Genomic DNA, 18,631 nt, shown 5'->3' on the forward strand with positions numbered 1-18,631 from the left:
GAAGAAATCATGATGACATCAGGGTCGAGAAGAGGTCCTAGAAGAGCATCTCGAAGGTATGAGCAACCTTATCAGGTTTCCCATGATTCCCCTGAATACTATTATCCACTTCAGAACCCTCAATACTCTGTTGCTGCACCTCAGTATGTTGTCCGACCACCAAGACACCATAGAAGGCGAGCACCAACACCGTAAAATTTCCACCAGCCTCCACAAAAGTTTCAAATGCCCTATAACCCACATCCAAGCCAGGGGTGTAGAAGGAAACAAAGGTTGAAAGATAATTTTACACCAATAGGAGAGTCCTATGCAAGCTTGTTTGAGAAATTAAAGCAGTATGACATTATGGCACCCATTCCTCCAAATCATGTGGACCCACGTGAAAGAAGCTTTGACCCTTCTAAAAGGTGTGAATATCATTCCAATGCCCAGGGGCACAATGTTGAAAGCTGTCGGGATTTGAAAAGAGAAATAGGAAGGATGATCCAAGAACACCTGATTGTGATCCAAGACAGTGACACCCAGAGTATTGCGCAGAGTACTTTACCTGCACATGATGATGCACACTTTATAGGGGTGATGCGTAGTGACATGGAGTATGAAATTCCTCTCGGGAATTTGCGGACTGAAATGGCAGAAGGCCATGGTGATTCTGATGAGAAAATTTGTGGTTAAATAGCTTAGAAATTGAAAAGTCATTCTCTCCTTACTAGGAAGGAATCTTGGTAGCTTGTTTTGATATTTTTTTCTATTATTTGGGTTATTTCAGGGTTGTAATCCAGATTTTATTTATTTTATTGAGTCAAACCCTTTTATCCCTCCATTCTATTTATGCGAGTCTTGTCTGTCTATTCTGTTGCTATTTTCATTATATGGGTTATTTTAGGGTTGTAACTCGTATTTTGGGTTGCTTGTTTAGTTGTAAAACCCTTTCATCCTTTACTCAATAAAATACAGTTTGTCCTTTTGTGTCGTTCTGTTCCTAGTTATTTTGTCGCTAGTTCTAATGACATGACATGCATGCGGAAATTTTGGCCAGATCTTAGGAACTGATTTAATCTGGAATTGGATAACTAAAAAAAATATAAAAAAATACATTTGAGGATGAATAAAGAGTTGGAATACTTTGGAACTAAGGTCGAGTAAAATTCACCTTCAAATCATTATGAAGATCGGGCTTGAGGATGTTTAATCAATTGAAGTTTGTTAGAAAGTTCGTCACTAAGGGATGAAAAATGTCTTGTGACCACGGCACACCAAGAAGACAGACATGTTCGCCAATGCTGTGATCGCGAAAAGATACCATGTTTGACGTTCTCGAGGTTGGGAGTCCCTTTTTCTGCTACCCAAACACTCTATATCCTTCGCTATCCCTTTTGAGCCCGTGTTATTTTCTTTGACTACCCTCTTTTGGAATCAAGTTTATAGTCCAAAAAAAAACCCATGTCCCAAGAGTACAAACTGGGGCAATTCTTAGAAAGTTCAAAAAAAAAAAAGATTTGTCAAAGATCCATGCCCTAAAAAATAGGAGCTGAGGCAACTTGTTTTGAAAACAAAAGAAAAAGAAAAAAAAGAAAAAAAAATAAAAGAAAAGAAAAAACAACAGAAAGAAAAATGAAAAAAATTAGTTAGGTCAGATGTTTGAACAACGTTCGAACTGACTCCTTAAAAAAAGGATACGTAGGCAGCCTCACGGTTCGGTCCAACCAAATAAGAATTTAAAAGAAAAAAAATTCAAAAAAAAATCCCCAATAGCTGAAACTCGGGCAAAGATTTTATTTCATTTTTAAAGGAGTCGATTCCAAAAGTTGTAAGTATACAACCCCGTCATCTTTATTCTGTTTTGAGCCTCATGTCGGCCTTTCATCCAACCCTATCCAAAAATATTCCAAATAAAGACCTCTTGATATGCCTTCAAGAATGCCAAGAGAAGCATGCAATGAGCAACGGTTGTCACACGACATATAACACTGTCAAGTTACTCACAAAAAGTAAGAAAATAAAAAGAAAAATGAGCAAGGCTTGTTGGTGAAAATTCCTCGGGGCACCATTAGTCGAAAGTGAGTCGTGAAGCTGATGCAAAGGATTGGCACGGATAGGCCCAACTTCAAAGATCATAAGAATGGTAAAAGGGAAGATTGGATTAGTTTGATTGATTAGGCCGTTGATTCCAAAATGCATGACATGATCATTAAGGCTAGTTATTGAGAAAAAAAAATTCTTCCTTCTGTCATTCTGACAGGGACATTTCTTGTTTATACTTGTTTCTTTGCATCATTGTTCCCTCCACTCTGAGTTAGTCCTTGTCAAAACAAGCAAGAAAAGATTTCAAAACTGCTACCAGCTTTTCAGTTGCACAAAGTGAATTTGGCCAGCACACTCAGTTGTTACTGTCAACATGCCTTGAGGATTCATGCAAAGGCTCCCCCTAAAGACTCTTGTCAGCCTACTTGGCGCAAGCAAAGATAACTGGTGATTCTCTCTGACAGACAAATTGCTCAAAAGCAGGAAGTCATTCAAGATATCGGAAAAGGTCACCTAAGCAAAGATCTCCAATTGGGATAAGATTGTTTGAGCTGCAAATACAAATGGTACTGGTGTGAAACAATCAGAGTTGGTGCAGAACAAAAGTCTTTTGAGACCGACTCAAGCTGATTGAGCAGAAGCCAAGCTGTTCAAGACTCAAGGCCATAAACCGACCACCATTTTCAAAACTGACAAATTTTTCTTTGTGTGAAACAGGAATAAAACAGTGCAAAGAAAGTGGTTAAAAAACAAAAAAAAAGAAAAAAAAAAGAAAAGAAAAAGAAAAGAAAAGAAGAGTCGACAAATGGAAGTTTCTCAAATCTTTGCCTTTATTTGTCGTTCTATTGTTCATAAAATTTTGCCATTGATCTTCACATTTTTTTCCTCATAGGATAAAATGTCCTAGTCTGATGAATTTTTCCCAAACCAAAATCTTAGTCTGATGAATCTTTCTCCTAAGATAGAAAACCTAGTCTGATGAACTTTCTCCTAGGATCAAAATCTTAGTCTGATGAATTTTTTTCCTAAGATAAAAGACCTAGTCTGATGAACTTTCTCCTAGGATCTAGAATCTTAGTCTGATGAATTTTCTCCTAAGATAAGAAAAGAGACCTAGTATGATGAACTTTCTCCTAGGATCAAAATCTTAGTTTGATGAATCTTTCTCCTAAGATAAGAAAACCTAGTCGGATGAATCTTTCTCCTAAGATACCAACAAAAAAAAGACCTAGTCTGATGAATTTTTTCCTAGGATTAAAATCTTAGTTTGATGAATCTTTCTCCTAAGATAGAAGACCTAGTCTGATGAACTTTCTCCTAGGATCAAGAATCTTAGTCTGATCAATTTTTCTCCTAAGATAAGAAAACCTAGTCTAATAAATTTTCAGATAAACGTCTTAGTCGGATGAATCTTTCTCCTAAGATACCAAAAAAAAAAGGGACCTAGTCTGATGAACTTTCTCCTTGGATCAAAATCTTAGTCTGATGAATTTTCTCCTAGGATAATAATTATTTTTTTTAAAAAGGGAAGTCTGAATTTGAAAAAAAAAAAGAAGGAAGTCTGGATTTGAAAAAAAAAGGGTCAATTTTTAGTTTTCTTGAAATCAGGGGTCCTCCCTGGAGAATAGGTTCGGTTTTTATTTTTAGTCAAGCTTAGTTTATAGTTTTCCGTAAGTTCAATCACTTTCAGGTGACGCACTCCCTAAATTGATATTTTACCACTAGGAGACGCATTTCTTAAATTGATTTTCACCCATAGGAGACGCACTTCCTAAATTAAGAGTTCATTCGTAGGAGACGCACTTCCTAGTTTTAGTCAGTTAAGTTCTACCCGTTGGGAGACACACTTCTTAGTCAGGCCTTTCGAATTATATTTTGTTTTAGGAAACGCACTTCCTAAATTGAGATTTCACCCCTAGGTGACGCACTTCCATGTTTGGTTCATTCAAGTTTCACCCCTAGGAGATGCACTTCTCAGTTTGGTTCATTCAGGTTTTATTTTTAGCAGACGCATTTGCTAGTCAAAGTTTTTTGGTTTTACTCATAGGAGGCGCACATCCTAGTTTAGTCTTTAGTTTACAATTTTGCTACAACTCACAAAACTTCCTAGTGCAAACTGGGGTAGAAAATTTCGTTTGTTTTGTTTGTTTTGATTGCAGGCACCCACATGGAAAACAAGGGAACACAGAAAGTTTCAGCAATCAGGACCCCACCTGGAGAACAAAGGAAGACAATTCAAGTTTCAAGGGAAAACAATTCAAATTTTAGAGGAAAGGAATACAATTCAAATGTTGGTAATCAGGCGCCCACTTGGAGAACAAGGGAAGACAATACAAGTTTCAAGGAAAAGCAGTTTCGAAGGAAGACAGTTCAAGTTCAGCAATCAGGAGCCCACCTGGAGAACAAGGGAAGACAGTTCAAGTTGCAAGGGAAAACAATTCAAGTTTCAGAGGAAAGGAATACAATTCAAATATTGGTAATCAGGCGCCCACCTAAAGAACAAGGGAAGACAATTCAAGTTTCAAGGAAAAGCAGTGTCGAAGGAAGACAGTTCAAGTTCAGCAATCAGGAGCCCACCTGGAGAACAAGGGAAGACAATTCAAGTTTCAAGGGAAAATAATTCAAGTTTCAGAGGAAAGGAATACAATTCAAATGTTGGTAATCAGGCGCCCACTTGGAGAAGAGAGGGAAAGCAGCAACGTTCAAAGGAGTTCAGCAATCAGGCGCCCACCTGGAGAACAAAGGGAAAGCAGCAAGGTTCAAAGGAGTTCAGCAATCAGGAGCCCACCTGGAGAACAAAGGGAAGCAACAATGTTCAAAGGAAGACAGCAATCAGGAGCCCACCTGGAGAACAAAGGGAAATCAACAAGTTTCGAAGGAAGAAGGGTCGAGTATTGGCAATCAGACACCTACCTGGAGAGTAAGAGAATTCACTTCAGAATGCAATTTGAGTCAGCAACAAAAGAAGCTCGCGGCAAGAATGCCAGTCAACAGTCCGAGGTGATCAACAAAAGTTAGTCACAATAAAGAAAAAAAAAGAGAAAGACAAGAAGTTAATTCAAATGCAGAAGTTGATGAAAGATGTGGGCTTCTCAAGACATGGCCGAGGTTACAAGCACTGCATACCTGCTCTTGATCCAAAAAGCTGAAGAAGGATGAACTAGCACCTGCAACTAGCAAGCGTCAAGGTTCAAATCTAAAGTCTGCATGAAGAACCACTCAAGACTCAAGATCAAGCTTCAGAAGACTTATAGATAGGAATCTTGTAACTCGTAGTCGATAGGCTTAGCTAGTCTTTTTTCATGTTTTGACTTTTGATGTAACAGCAGGACCGCAGACCGGAACCTCAGTGGAACGGCACCTCGACTGGCTCTCTACTTCGGTATACTCCATCATCTCACTCACCTATAAACTACATGTGGTCTGATTCCTTTATAGCCAAGGATATGTAGGCAGCTCAGATACCAGGGCTCGGTCACCTTCCATTTTCCTCTTAGTTTTGGTTTCCTTAAATAAAGGTCGGGTCAAAAAACTTGTCTAGTCGTTCTTTGTCCGAAAACTCTTCGCGTTTTCAGTCAAAGAGGGGCAGCTGTAGACATGTGATTTTTGACCCTCCCCAAGATTTTTTACATTTTAGCGTAAAATATTTAATTTAGGCCTAATATAGCTATTTCAATTAATTTTGAATCTTTTACTTTATTTTATTACAAGAAAATTGAAAAATACAAAAATTGTTCCATTAATGTTTTGTAGTCATTTTTAATCTTGAAAAAATACCAAAAAAAAAGTTATTTTAACGGTCAGTCTTCTTTTAACAGTTATTTTACTTAAGTAGGACTAATTAATAAATGAGATCGTATTTTAATCTTGTTCGCGAGGAAAGAATAAAACTTGGGCTCGAGCAACCCATCTTTAGGCCTAATTTTTGGACTTAGTCCATAATTACCAAACCCATAATTCCTAGACCCATACCCCTAACCTAATCCATACCGCTATATAATAGTACCTAATCCCTACATAGACCTACACCTTAAAAATCCATTGAATCCGCCGTCTCCTTGAGCAACACACAAAAATACAAAGCAAAAAGAGACCTAGAGCACCTGAGCAAGGCTGAAAAACGCCAAACAGGCCTAGGAAAAAATAAAGAAGTTGTTGCTTCTTCTTCAAAGCAAAAAGGAAACGCAGACTCCTAAGGCAAATCCCATCGCCACTGCTTCTTTCTTCTTCGTCGACCACAGCTACAACAACCATGGACGCTGCCCAAAGCTCCAAAATCAGTCCACAACAACCCTGAAACACCTTTTATACACCACAAAATTGAAAAATGGCTTCAAACAGTCCTTAAGCAGCCCTCAAAATCACGCCAAACCGTCGTGGAAATTAGTTGAAAATAATCTCAAAATAACTGCATCAAACCAGCAGAAAACAAGCTCCAAAACCCAGATAAAACCTCCATTAAAACATCCCTCTTTCCTCACAACGCAACAACATTTTGGTTGGGTTCAAGTCGAATTTTCCGGCGCGTTTTGAGGTTCCGACGTGGTCTTTATTAGCGGACAATTGTTGTAATCTCAGTTGAACCACTAGGCGTTCTGCAATTTGGTTCTACTAGTAAGACAATCACTTCTTTAATTAGTGAAACGAGGCATGCTCACTGATCTATGCAAAGTTATAACAAGGTTACTTTCCTTTGCTCTATTTATTTTTGCGTTGACATGTTTTGCTTGTTTCCTTTATCAAGCATGATTGTGTCCATGGTTATTGATATTTTACTTTCTGGATCAGATGTTTGGTTTTGATTAGAAGGCTGATCTGGGTTTGCCTTATAAATGAGTGTGTATCTTCTTTAGTTTATTTTACCTTTGTAGATTAATGAATATGGTGGATAATATTTTGTGTTTCAGTTTATTTGCGTTCAAGCATGTGTTAAATCTTTTTAGTTTAAATTAATTGTTCTTGGCTGGAAATTGTTGCACTCGGCGTGACTTTTGTGTTTAATTTTGTTGGCTATTGATTCCTCCTTTACTGTTTGGGGTTTATAAATGTAGAGATAAGCACCCATTTATCTCCACGAGTTTCTTGGATTTTTTTTATTTTTTATTTCATTTTTTTTGTTTTTGTTTTGTTCTGAAAAAGGTAACAATTATGTTTTCCTTGGATTCTTTTCCCTTTTAAAATTTGAAAAGGTGAGAGAGATATCTGAAACAAGATATGGCCAACTTATGACGTGCTAATTGGGAAAACTTGAATGAGGTCCTTATTTAGTTGAGGCGAGTCATATTAAATAGTTATAATTTATGGCCCTCAAAAACTAAATTTAGAAATCCTTTGGTTAGAATAAATTGAGGTGAGCCATGCCAAATAAAAAAACTCATAATGCATGGCTCTCGCTTAATCAATATTTTAATCCTTAGAAATCGAGGCGTGCCATTAAGTTGAATTTTCATGGCCCTTGCAAACTTGAAGATGCGTAGTTGCTTTAGGCGCGCTATTTTAAAATTACCTTCCTAAATTCGGGTGTGCATTTATGTGACCCAAATTCAAATCTCAACAATGCTAGATAAAATATGTCGGGGACCGCGGGTGCATTTATGTGACGTGGTTCAAGACGTGTTTTAAATAACATTGAAATCTTCCTAAAAAATTAAATAAAATCGGGTATAAAGTTGAAGTTGTACCATAGGTTAAAACATGTATTAGAATCAGATAATAGACCAATTATAACAGTTGAGCGACCGTGCTAAAACCATCGAACCCGGGAATGCCTAACACCTTCTCCCGGGTTAACAAAATTCCTTACCCAGATTTCTGTGTTCTCGGACTATAAAACAGAGTCAATCTTTCCTCGATTCGGGATTTGAACCGGTGACTTGGGACACCATAAATTATCCCAAGTGGTGTCTCTGAATTTTAAATAAAATAATCTCGTCTCGCTTGTCACTTAAATTGGAAAAACTCCCTTAAATACTCCCTTCCGGGGGTAGTAAAAAAAAGGTGTGACACATCATTCATTGTCTTTCTCGCATAGTACACCGGATGAAACATTTTGTTCACTCTTTGACCCAAAACCGCCACAACCACAACATCACTCGCATCACACATGAGCTCAAAGGGCAAGCTCCAATTAGGTGCGGTAATGATAGGAGTGGTGGTCAACTTATTCTTGAGAAGTTCAAAAGCTTGCATACATTTTTCATCAAACACGAACTTGGCATCTTTTTCCAATAGCTTGCATAAAGGATTCACTACCTTCGAAAAGTCTTTGATAAATCTTCGGTAGAACCCCGCATGCCCAAGAAAACTTCGAACTCCCTTGACGGATGTAGAGGGAGGGAGCCTTGAAATCACATCAAATTTTTCTTTTTCTACCTCAATACCATGCCGGGGATGTATTCCCTTTACAACATGCTTGGGGGGAGACAAAGGCTTGTACTGCTGGATTTATAATCTTCTTTCAGCAGGTTATTATGGGTTATTGGTTGGCACTAGTAGCTGTTCTTTTATTTTATTTTGATAACCAAGAATTCTCCAAATGCTAGTGGCGCACGGTTCGAAACTCGTAGGATACTGGTGTCGCTCCTACACCCTTCTCCAAATGATTATGGGACTTTTGCCTGTGGTAAGGTTTGAACCGTAATGTGCCCCTAACCCCCACATTGCGCCTTGTAGTACTAGTAGCATTTGAGCAGTGTTGATGGCTCTCTTTTGGCATCCTTCGTATCTCTTTTCCATATCATTGTCTCTCATTGGATGGAAATAATGGTGGCAAATGGATGGGTTGGGTTGAATTTGAACGGGTTAAAAATGGGTTAAGCAAAAATGGATTGGGTTTCAACCTGCCCATATTTTATGCGGGTCAAAATCGGGTTGGGTGTCAAATGGATGGGCTGAGTATGGGCTAACCCATATATAAGTGTAATATTTTTTTCAAGTGCAATTTATAAATTTTCTTTTGCTCAGATTATTAACGACATAAGTTTAACTGGAAGAATATATACTTTTAATCATTAAATTTATTCAAATTTGACTCTCATCTTATAAACTTAAGTTACTCTTCAACAAAATATGACAGTTTTCATTTTAGAAAGAAAATGTGACCAAGATGGCAAGATGCCTGTACACACAAATGTGTCCCAAACTTAAAAGTTAAGCCAAAAAATGAAGGAATAACTATATCTTTGAACTATAAGATAATAATCAGATAATCAACAACGAATTTCATGTTGAAAACATTTTGTTGGATAGTATTAAAGATCAGAGGCGGCTCTAGGATTTCTAGTACAATGGTGCACTACCCAAAAAATGAAAAAAGAATATATTAAGTGGGAATTGATCCATTTTTCTCTTAATAAATAACTCAACATTCAACCAAGTGCATCATTCAACATTCTTAGAGCATGGGTGCCAACAATTAATATTATACCAATTTTAAAAAATATATACATAAAATATCTAATTTTGCGGAAAGACCATGAATTCACGTGTCCATAATTTTGCCTGTAAATCCGCCTCTGTTAAAAATCGCATTTTCGTAGGAGGATGCTTAGAAAATATTTTATCTCTTTATCACGATTCACCGGAATGAATTAGATCGACATTTTCTTTATCATTTTCCTCTGTTTCTTCTGATTTTTCTTTTGCATCAGTATACCAACAATAACACTAAGAAGTCTAATATTAAGCACAAATCAAATCATACCAATTATCACAATGACTCGGGAAATTTACTTTGTCATTGCATCTTTCACTGCTAAGAACTTGTATTATGATCAAAATTTACCTTGACCCCTCTAAATAAAAAAATAGAAAAAACTAGCTTGCATGCAAATCGCATCTATATCAGCTAAATAATCCACTAATATCTCTAAATTCTTGTGATGTATAAAGCAAACTAGTATATTCAGTTCAAAGATATTTTCTAAAAAAAATGCTAAACAATAGTAAATTGTACTTGCAATGTTTAGAAGAAAAAAAAAATAGTCACATAGTCAACTATAGTGAGAAGACGAAGGAAGAGGAGTTTTTTTTTTTTTTTTTGGTTAAATTGGATACATATTATAAAACAAACTACCTGTTAGGGTTTACAGACGGATTGTTTGCGGGTGGATATATGAAATCCCCCACTACCTAGCTATCGTTAATAATATTACAATCCATAATTTGTCTTTCAAAAACAGTTCCTGCCATGTCTGCCCAAAATACATACTTGACAAACATCGGAGGAACTGTTGCTACAAAAATATCTTCAAAAAAATTCTTGTTAGTGCCCTCCTTTGCCAGTAGATCAGAAACTCTGTTGGTCTCCCTGTAGTTGTGTTTCACCACCACGGCGCCTAGTCTTTGGACGATTGACCTGCATTCATGAATAAGAGAGTCAAAAGGTAGGTTCCCACTGATTAGCATTCTAATTACTTCTGTTGAATCAGTATTTATTTCCAATGGTGTTAACTGTCTTTCTTCTGCAAGTTGCAGCCCTTTCAGAATGGCTAGCAGTTCTGCATGGGTGTTAGTGGTGTATTGGATGGAGCCCATATAGCCGAGTACCCAATTTCCACTTGCATTTCTGAAGACTCCTCCCAGTCCTCCCCTTCCAGGATTTCCTGTTGCAGCTCCATCAGTGTTGAGCTTGTAAGTGTTGATTTTTGGTGGCTCCCATTTTACCCAGATATTTTTTTTTTGGTTTTGGGTTCTTTATTCAACATAATGGTAACGTATTCAGTTGCCTTAGCTATAGCACATTTTGAATCTATCATTTCCTTTCTGTTATTGAAGAGATTGTTGTTCCTTGTGAGCCATATTTGCCAAAAGCAGAATGGTAGTAGCTCTTCCCATGTAATGATGTTGTTATAGTGCTCTTTCTTAAGGAATGCCCGTGTGGTTGGCCAATCCCTAGGAGTGAATGATGGTATAGGAGCATTGTTGTAGTTTGTGCTTTGTGAGAGGATTGTTTGCCAGAAGAGTTTGGAGTTAGTGCATTCAAAGAAGATGTGTGCTGATGTCTCATTTGCCTGATTGCAAAAGCTGCACATGGGGTCTGCTTGTATCCCAACATGGTGGAGAAAAGCTCCAGTGGGGAGCCTATCATGGGATAATAGCCAATAAAATGATTGAATCTTTTTGGGAACTTTTAGTTTCTAGATCCACAAAAATTGTGGGATATAATTTCCTCTCTTTGGTGTTGAAAAGTATCCAGGAGTGAGTAAGCAGATTTTGTGGAATAGATTCCATTTGAGGTGGCTCCCTGGATCATTCTATCTTCCTTAATTAGTATTGATGAAGGTATTGAGGATGAAGGTATTGAGGATAGAGTTTTGGATATTTTGGGGGATGGTAAGAGAGAGTGTTGAGAGATCCTAAGTTCCATTATGATGAGCAGAAGCTACAGTTTTGGTGATGTCTTCTCTTGTCAGAGGTCTTTCTATCAGGGACCTTATAGCTAGAAGGTTATTTATCCAATGATCATTGAAAAAACTGACTTTGTTTCCTGAATGCACTACCCATCTTTTTGCTTTCATGCAAGTTTCTCACCCTTTTAGAATGCATTGCCAGGTGTGTGACTTAGCTTTTTTAAGAGGGCTCCTCCAATTGCAATGCTTTGCAATCAGAGTTTTTGCCCAGAGGGTTGAGGGATTTTGATATAGTCTCCAAGCAAGCCCTGAGTGAAGGGCTTTATTTTTCAATTCAACTTTCTGAATCCCAACCCCCCTTATCCTTAGGCATAGTGATTGTATCCCAGGAGACCAAGTGCATCTTTCTTTTAGTGGCAGTAGTGCCCCAAATGAAGCTCCTTTGTATTTTATCAATCTCTTTGGTTGTTTTTTCAAGCAATTTGATGTATTGCATTACATGATTTGGCATGGAGTTTAGAGATGCATTTGCCAAAGTGGCTCTCCCAGTCATGTTTAGCATACTTGTTTTCTATCCAGCCATTTTAGAATGGAGATTGTCAATGATAAACTGGAAATCACTGTGAGTTGGTCTTTTGTGGAAGATTGGGAAGCCCAGGTATTTTCCAAAGTTTGCTGAAGCTTTTATGGCAAGAGTGTTTGAGATGAGTTCCATTTGGTGAGGTTGGCAATTTGCACTGAAACAGACTTTAGACTTGGTAAGGTTAATCTTTTGCCCAGATGCCAAGTTGAAAGAGTTGAGAGTACTCATGATTGTGTTGCAATTGGCTTGGTTATACTAGTTTGAACTGAATATACTAAAAAAAATTCTCTCCATCTGAGAGCCAGTTTATTCTAGACTTTATTTTCCATAAGTCCTTTTCATTATTTAGGATAGAACTAAGATCCTCAATGAGGGTACTTTCAAGGGTTTGCATGGAGGTGCTAAAGGGATAATGAGGGGATTTTTGAATCCCTGCTATCCTTGCAAGCAACCTCTTCTTTTTGTGTAAGATATTTTCAAAGGTATGTTTATTCCATTTGAGTGCATTTTCCTTGAACAAAATGGTGGAAGAGATTAGGGAAGAATCAGGCGGGAAAGATTCCCTAATTAAGTTTTGAAACAGAGGGTGGATGCACCACATTGATTCAAACCTAAAAGGTTTATTGAGAGGAGTATGATTGGTATTGCTTAGATTGATAAGCATGGGGCAATGGTCAAAGTGAGTCCTGGGGAGGTGAGTAATGTTAGCTTCAGGGTATTCATTTACCCATTGGTTATTAGAAAAACACCTGTCAATTCTTTCTAAGATTAGACAAGACCTATTTTTGTACCTCTTATTTGACCAAGTATATTTACTACCTTTAAACCCTAGGTCTACAAGGTGACAATTGTTGATACAATTCAAAATGATTTACTCATGTGGGGGTTTATAGGGTTTCCCCCAAACTTGTCTCTTGCTTTCAGGACTTCATTGAAGTCTCCACCCACAAACCAACTCCCTCTGTGATTATTGGAGATATCAATTTAAGTTATCCCAGAGGGATTTTCTATCCTCAATATAGTTGCTAGCATAAATCGCAGAAAAAACCAAGGGGGGTTAAGGGTAATACCTTAACCATGGCATGGATACCCTGAGAATTTACAGCCATTTCATCAACTTGGAGGGAAGATTCCCTCCACATTATCACTATACCTCCAGAGTGGCCTACAGTAGGGAACTGGATGTGCATATCGCATTGAAGCTCTTCAGTTAGCTTTTTATCGTCAGCCATTTTGGTCTCCAGGAGAACCAACATCACTGGCTTGTGCATTTTGACCATGTCTGAGCAATGCCTCTTGAACTCTGCACTGTTTGCCCCTCTAACATTCCATATTATGAAATTCATTAGAGGTTTCAGTGTTGGAGGGTTGTTGCTCATTGATGCCTGCCCTGGGGTTGCATCGCTTCTCTTCCCTTGTGTTGAGATTGTTGGGATCTCATCACTGGGGTTAAGGTCAGCAGGGGTTTGAGTGTACCTTGACTCTGGTGGGAGGAGAAGTCCATTCATCAGACTAGGTTCTTTGGGTAAAGGAGTATCAAAGTCTCACTGTGTTCCACGCTGAACTCCATCGCTCTTACTGTTTCCAGCCATAGTGAATCCACCCTCACTAGGTTGTCGATTGGGATTGCTTCCTGGTCCATTGGCACCTCGTGATTCCTCAGTAGCTCCAGGGTTGTTGATATTCCTTTGGAGATGTTTCCCAGAGGCGATTGGTGTTGTTTCTCCTAAGGTGGTTGCTGATGGATCTCTTGTACTAAAGATGAAGTTTTCTGAGATGATTCATGTTGGAGGATCTTGAACTGAGGGGTTGCATAGGGGTCCTCTACTGATGGATCTAGGAAGAAAGGCATGCTATTGAATATCTGTTACATCTTGTCGTGGACAGATGAGTCGTTGTTCTGTTGCATGTGAGTTGGGTGGCTCTAGGCCATGGCTGCCTTCCATAGTTGTGCTACAAGCATCCCCAAACCCCTGTTTAGGGCTTCTGTAGTTACCCTTGCTAAATGAGCTGGGTTCTATATGATTAGAAAGATCGGTTGATCGCCCAACTAAAAATTGTAGCATAGGGCTTTGCCATGGAGGGCTAGTTCCAACAATGACGCTGGTAAGTGGTCCGGTGGTGGTGGGGTGGAGGTTAGCAAGATTAGGGGGTTGGTATTGTGTTTCATTTTTGGGTTTCTTTTGTCTGCCCGTTTTTGGGTTAGTAATAAAGGGTGGGTTATTAGGGTAATCAACCATTTTTGGGGGTTGTGGACTTGGATCAACAGACATGCTTAATGTTTTGGAGTTTGTGTCTGATACACTGAGAATGGGATTATTGTGATATCCGGTTGAGTTGATGGGTTGTGTCAAATCACTTAGGATTTCTTGATTGCTCAGCTTTGGCTCTTGAGCTTTCATGGAGGGGTTTTCTCCAGTTGGTGTTGGTAGAGGAGACGTAGTGTTGTAGGAGTCATGATTGGGGTCTGCCGTGGAGTCTAGTTTTTCATAAATGGGAGGTGGCCCGTCTGAAATTTTTGGCTTTCCTCTTGGCTTTTGGGCTTAGTTGACTTTGGGTGTTGGGTAGGGTCAATTGGGTTTGGGTTACTGTGTGGCGGGTTTGATTTGGTTTTTGCTTATGGTGTGGGCCCCTTTCTAGTAATTGTGTGTTGTTGTGCAGGCCATGGGTCCGCTTTTCTTTTAACACTTGTATTGGGCCTTTCTCTTGTGGGTTGCCCGGTTGTAGCTCGTTTTTCTGATTGTTGTATCTTTGTATTTATGGGTTGGGCTTGGTCCATATCATGTAGAGGGTTAGATTTAGTGATGCATCGGAAAGTTTGAGTTTCAAGGAACTTACCGGATGTAGTATCGAACATTTTGACTTTGATGCCATTTGGTTTTGATGTTGTTTTGTTCTTTCTACTATTGTCCGTTGCTTCATTATGATGCGTGTTCTCTTTTTTATGCCTTCTGGGGAAAAACAACTTTCCATTCCTCTTCTTCCTCGTTGTTTAGTGTTTGGCTTGAATCACCGTTTGGCTTTGTATTTGAACACTCCGGGCTGTCTTGAAATACCTTTATAGCATTTTCAGTTTCAAAAATGATGCATGTATTTTGAGTGAGCAAAAGTTGGAAGATAACCTATTAGGCTAACCCATATTTTACCCATGAATACCCATATTTCTACGGATTGAATATGGGTTGAAGCCCAGATTTTACCCAACTTAAATATCACTCATCCAACCCACTAAAATATGGGGGATTGGGCGGGTTGACAAAATATGAGCTCATTTTGCCCGGACTAGATGGGAATATGTCAGATATCATTTTCAGCCTCACATTCCTCATTCCGCCCATGGTTGGATTGATTGTGTTGCTCCTTAAATCTCAATAATGCTGGACTGCTGGGTACACTTGATCTATGATTTTTACTGTCTCCCTAGACCTGCAATTTGGTCAAGAAGCTCTAGCATCTTACAAATAATCATTGCTGTCCATGCAAGTGCATTTTGGCCAGCTTTTCATTTTCTTTATTCGGTGTAATTACCATCTTTTATGCCTTTACATGGTACATATTACCTATAAACTACCACTTGTCACGAATTTTGGCAATTTTAATGCCAGCTGAAGGTATCTGTTAAAAACTTGAAGCAGCTTCATATTACATATTGAGATTTGGCTCTATGGATTTCATACTTAAATCTGTGATATGAACATCGATAAATCTTGTTAATCAGGAGAAAATGCTTTTATGAATTGGCAAGCGCATAATCTTTACAATAAGAATTGGTAAGCTAATATTTAATGTTCTATTGAATTTTGTCTTGCGGGCGTGAAATTCCAATGAACCAAATATTGGTGCCCATCATCGTTGCGATCCCTTTTATGTCCAATCAATTGAAATACCGTAGTTTTTTCAATTGAAAGTCCATCACATGAACAAGATATCACAACCCAAAAAAGATTTCGGATAAAACATCACATGACCCAACAACAGCAGACATTGGAATGGTCCTACCATCGCTTATTGTCCACTGCAATGAATGAGGACCAAATCCCTTCCAAATTCATAAAACATGATTGATGGATTGTGCGTTTTAATGGAAAACTAACACTGCATTCAACAGTCACCCACTTGATATGTTCACCTTATGAAACCACCGTGGAGACCACTAAACTCAGCCCATTAATATTAGCAACAAGCACAATATCCGATGTTATTCAGAGTTATTTTTTTCTCCCAACTACAAACAAATTAAACAAAACAAATACTAAAGAAGACACTAACATAATATGAGTAGCATAAAACAGTACAGCAAGGCATGACGAGTTTCTGGTCTGTACAAAACAAAAAGGACCATACATCATAGTCAACTAAGTACCTTATCTCACCTTATAATAATAATATCGAATTATAAACTCCCATTTGCCTTTATCTATGTTTTTACTTCATTTTTCTAGCTTTTAATTATTATTCTTATTCTAAAGAAAGATTCTTGTATGTCATGCCACACTGATAATGCTATCTCCATTATTGAAATTTGACATCACTTGAAATGCTGAGTGCCTAGTCGATGATGACTGGCTTTGATTTAGTGACAAGGACAATGTCAACGACAATGAAGATGCTTCCATTGCTGAGCTCTGATTCAAGTTAAAGTCAGCTATTCTTGACGAATTAGACAGTGGAAGAACAGGAACCGGCCGGAGGAATATAGATGAATTCTTATTAATTTGATCTCCTTGCCCAAAAGTTACTGGCAAAGGTGTCACCTGAAATGCATTGATTTTGGAATTTTTTACAGGAGGCAATGATGTTGGTGCCAGAACTTGGTGTTCTTGCAGATTTTGCTTTTCTTCTATCGGCACTACAGATACCTGTTTGTCATTAGAAGTAAAAAATAGGAGCTAAACTCAAAAACGCCAAAGATTCCTTCTATTTTCATCAAATATTTAAAAGACAGCAATTTTATTGGTAGTAATAGATGAAATTTACGATTGAGTAAAATACCGAGTCAGTGGTGATATCAAAGAGGCTAGAACGACGGCGGCGGCGATTGAGGTTAGTTCGCCGGAGGAAGTATTTCTGAGCATGACTAGCAACCTGTGTAGGTGTTCGAGTCTTGACGAAATTTCTAGAAATACCTCTCCAGTCTCCTTTTCCCACTTTTTGCAATCCCAAAAGGAATAGCTTGTGCTCTTCCTCCGTCCATGGAACTCCTAAAATGAAATCCAAAAGATAGCCAACTTGATCAAAATCAATACTTTTTGAAGTCCAGAGACTAGACAACAGGTGCACCACAACTATTTCAGCGGTCGATAAAGAAATAAAACAATCTCGTTCAACAGAAGACCATCAACATAAGCTTGATAATTGTGTAAAGAGGCAGACCAAATACAATCACGCCTCCCTATAACAATCATCCTCCACAATAACGGTCGAGTTTTCTTTAGAGCCAAGTTTTCATGATATATTATATGTTTTTTATAATAGCATTTCGCAAAAAATATTGGAAATTATAAAGAGGTTTGATTGTAGCACCAGAAATCGAGATGTGTGAAGAGACTAAAGCGACAGATGATCTATTAACACACGTTGACGTATAAGACAATTTATAGCCAAAGGAATTGAAAGAGATTAGAAAAAAAACAATATCAACAAGTGTGAAGTAGAGATGACCGACAAACAAGAGTGAGTTTCGATGATTAATGTCAACGAGCAAAAACAGGGCAAGATGATCAGAGATCTAACCTCGCTTACGCTCACGGCCACTGCCGGAGTGGCGAGGAACAGCGTCATCGGCGGAAGCGTAGCCCTCATCAGCCACTTTAGAATATTCATTGTTATTTCCGCTGTTGCTAATGTTGTTGATGTTCTCGTTAGCATTTGGCAGCTCGTACTGAGAGAGATTGTTCAAACTCACACTCTTCCTCATAGGGTCCACCTTCACTCTCACACCAAACAACATGATCTCTCCTCCACCACCCGACACGGCGGCCGTCGACGACTCGCCGGCGCTCGTGAAAGAGTTGTGGCCGTTGGTTCCAGACTGAGAGCTGCTGCGCGACATCCTCCTGCTTGCAGAATCAACGAATCAATTGAGAAAATGGAGAACACTATACATATAAGGTTAATGTATGTGTGTATATATATATATATGTAGATAGAAGGCAGCAGGGTAGGGGAGGAAAAGGGGGTGAGGTCGAGGAGGGGGGAGTGGGGAATGAAGCGGAACAGAGGCGTGTGGAGATAAGAAAATATAGAGAGAGTGGGAGACAGACAGGTGCGATGGGTAAATAAAGGGAACTCGTCTCCATCTGGCTGAGTGTAGCTTTATGATTTGAGAGAACAACGTGGCCTCCATTTGACGGACGGTTTATCCGTTTCTCCTCTCTCGCCTTTGTCTCTTTTCATTGAAATCCGGGAAAATGATAGTCACTTTGTTTATCGAAATTCAATTTAATTAAATATTAGAGTTAAATTAGATTAATCAAATTAATTTAACTTAAGATTTTCAAAGTAAACTTAGATATTCAAAAACTACACGAAAAATACTACTCCCTCCGTTTTAATTTATGTGAACCCATTTGATTGGACACGGAATTAAAGAAAAGAGAGAAGACTTTTGAACTTGTGGTGTAAAATGAGACACATATATTTTGTGTGGCTATAAATCATTGCATAAAAGTAA

General features: G+C 38.4%; 1 protein-coding gene across 1 annotated transcript; it reads right to left on the reverse strand.

Moving 5' to 3' along the window:
- Positions 1 to 16,208: 16,208 nt before the first annotated feature.
- On the reverse strand, positions 16,209 to 18,260 carry LOC104212985 (transcription factor MYB1R1-like). Its single transcript, XM_009762362.2, has 3 exons — positions 17,692 to 18,260; positions 16,951 to 17,159; positions 16,209 to 16,817 (listed from the first exon to the last, which is right to left on the reverse strand). The coding sequence occupies exons 1-3, from the start codon at positions 18,008 to 18,010 to the stop codon at positions 16,443 to 16,445; spliced, it is 903 nt and encodes a 300-aa protein (XP_009760664.1). The 5' UTR covers positions 18,011 to 18,260; the 3' UTR covers positions 16,209 to 16,442.
- Between the last annotated feature and the right edge of the window lie 371 nt (positions 18,261 to 18,631).

The sequence above is a fragment of the Nicotiana sylvestris genome, chromosome 3, assembly GCF_000393655.2.
Source record: "Nicotiana sylvestris chromosome 3, ASM39365v2, whole genome shotgun sequence".
NCBI lineage: Eukaryota > Viridiplantae > Streptophyta > Magnoliopsida > Solanales > Solanaceae > Nicotiana > Nicotiana sylvestris.

What these genes read in the sequence shown, in the direction of transcription:
- LOC104212985 (XM_009762362.2), bottom strand. Translation starts at nt 18,010, where the DNA reads ATGTCGCGCAGCAGCTCTCAGTCTGGAACCAACGGCCACAACTCTTTC. An exon ending in TGGCCGTGAGCGTAAGCGAG is followed by an intron (nt 17,160 to 17,691) that starts GTTAGATCTCTG and finishes ATTTCATTTTAG; the next exon opens with GAGTTCCATGGACGGAGGAA. An exon ending in TTGATATCACCACTGACTCG is followed by an intron (nt 16,818 to 16,950) that starts GTATTTTACTCA and finishes AATGACAAACAG; the next exon opens with GTATCTGTAGTGCCGATAGA.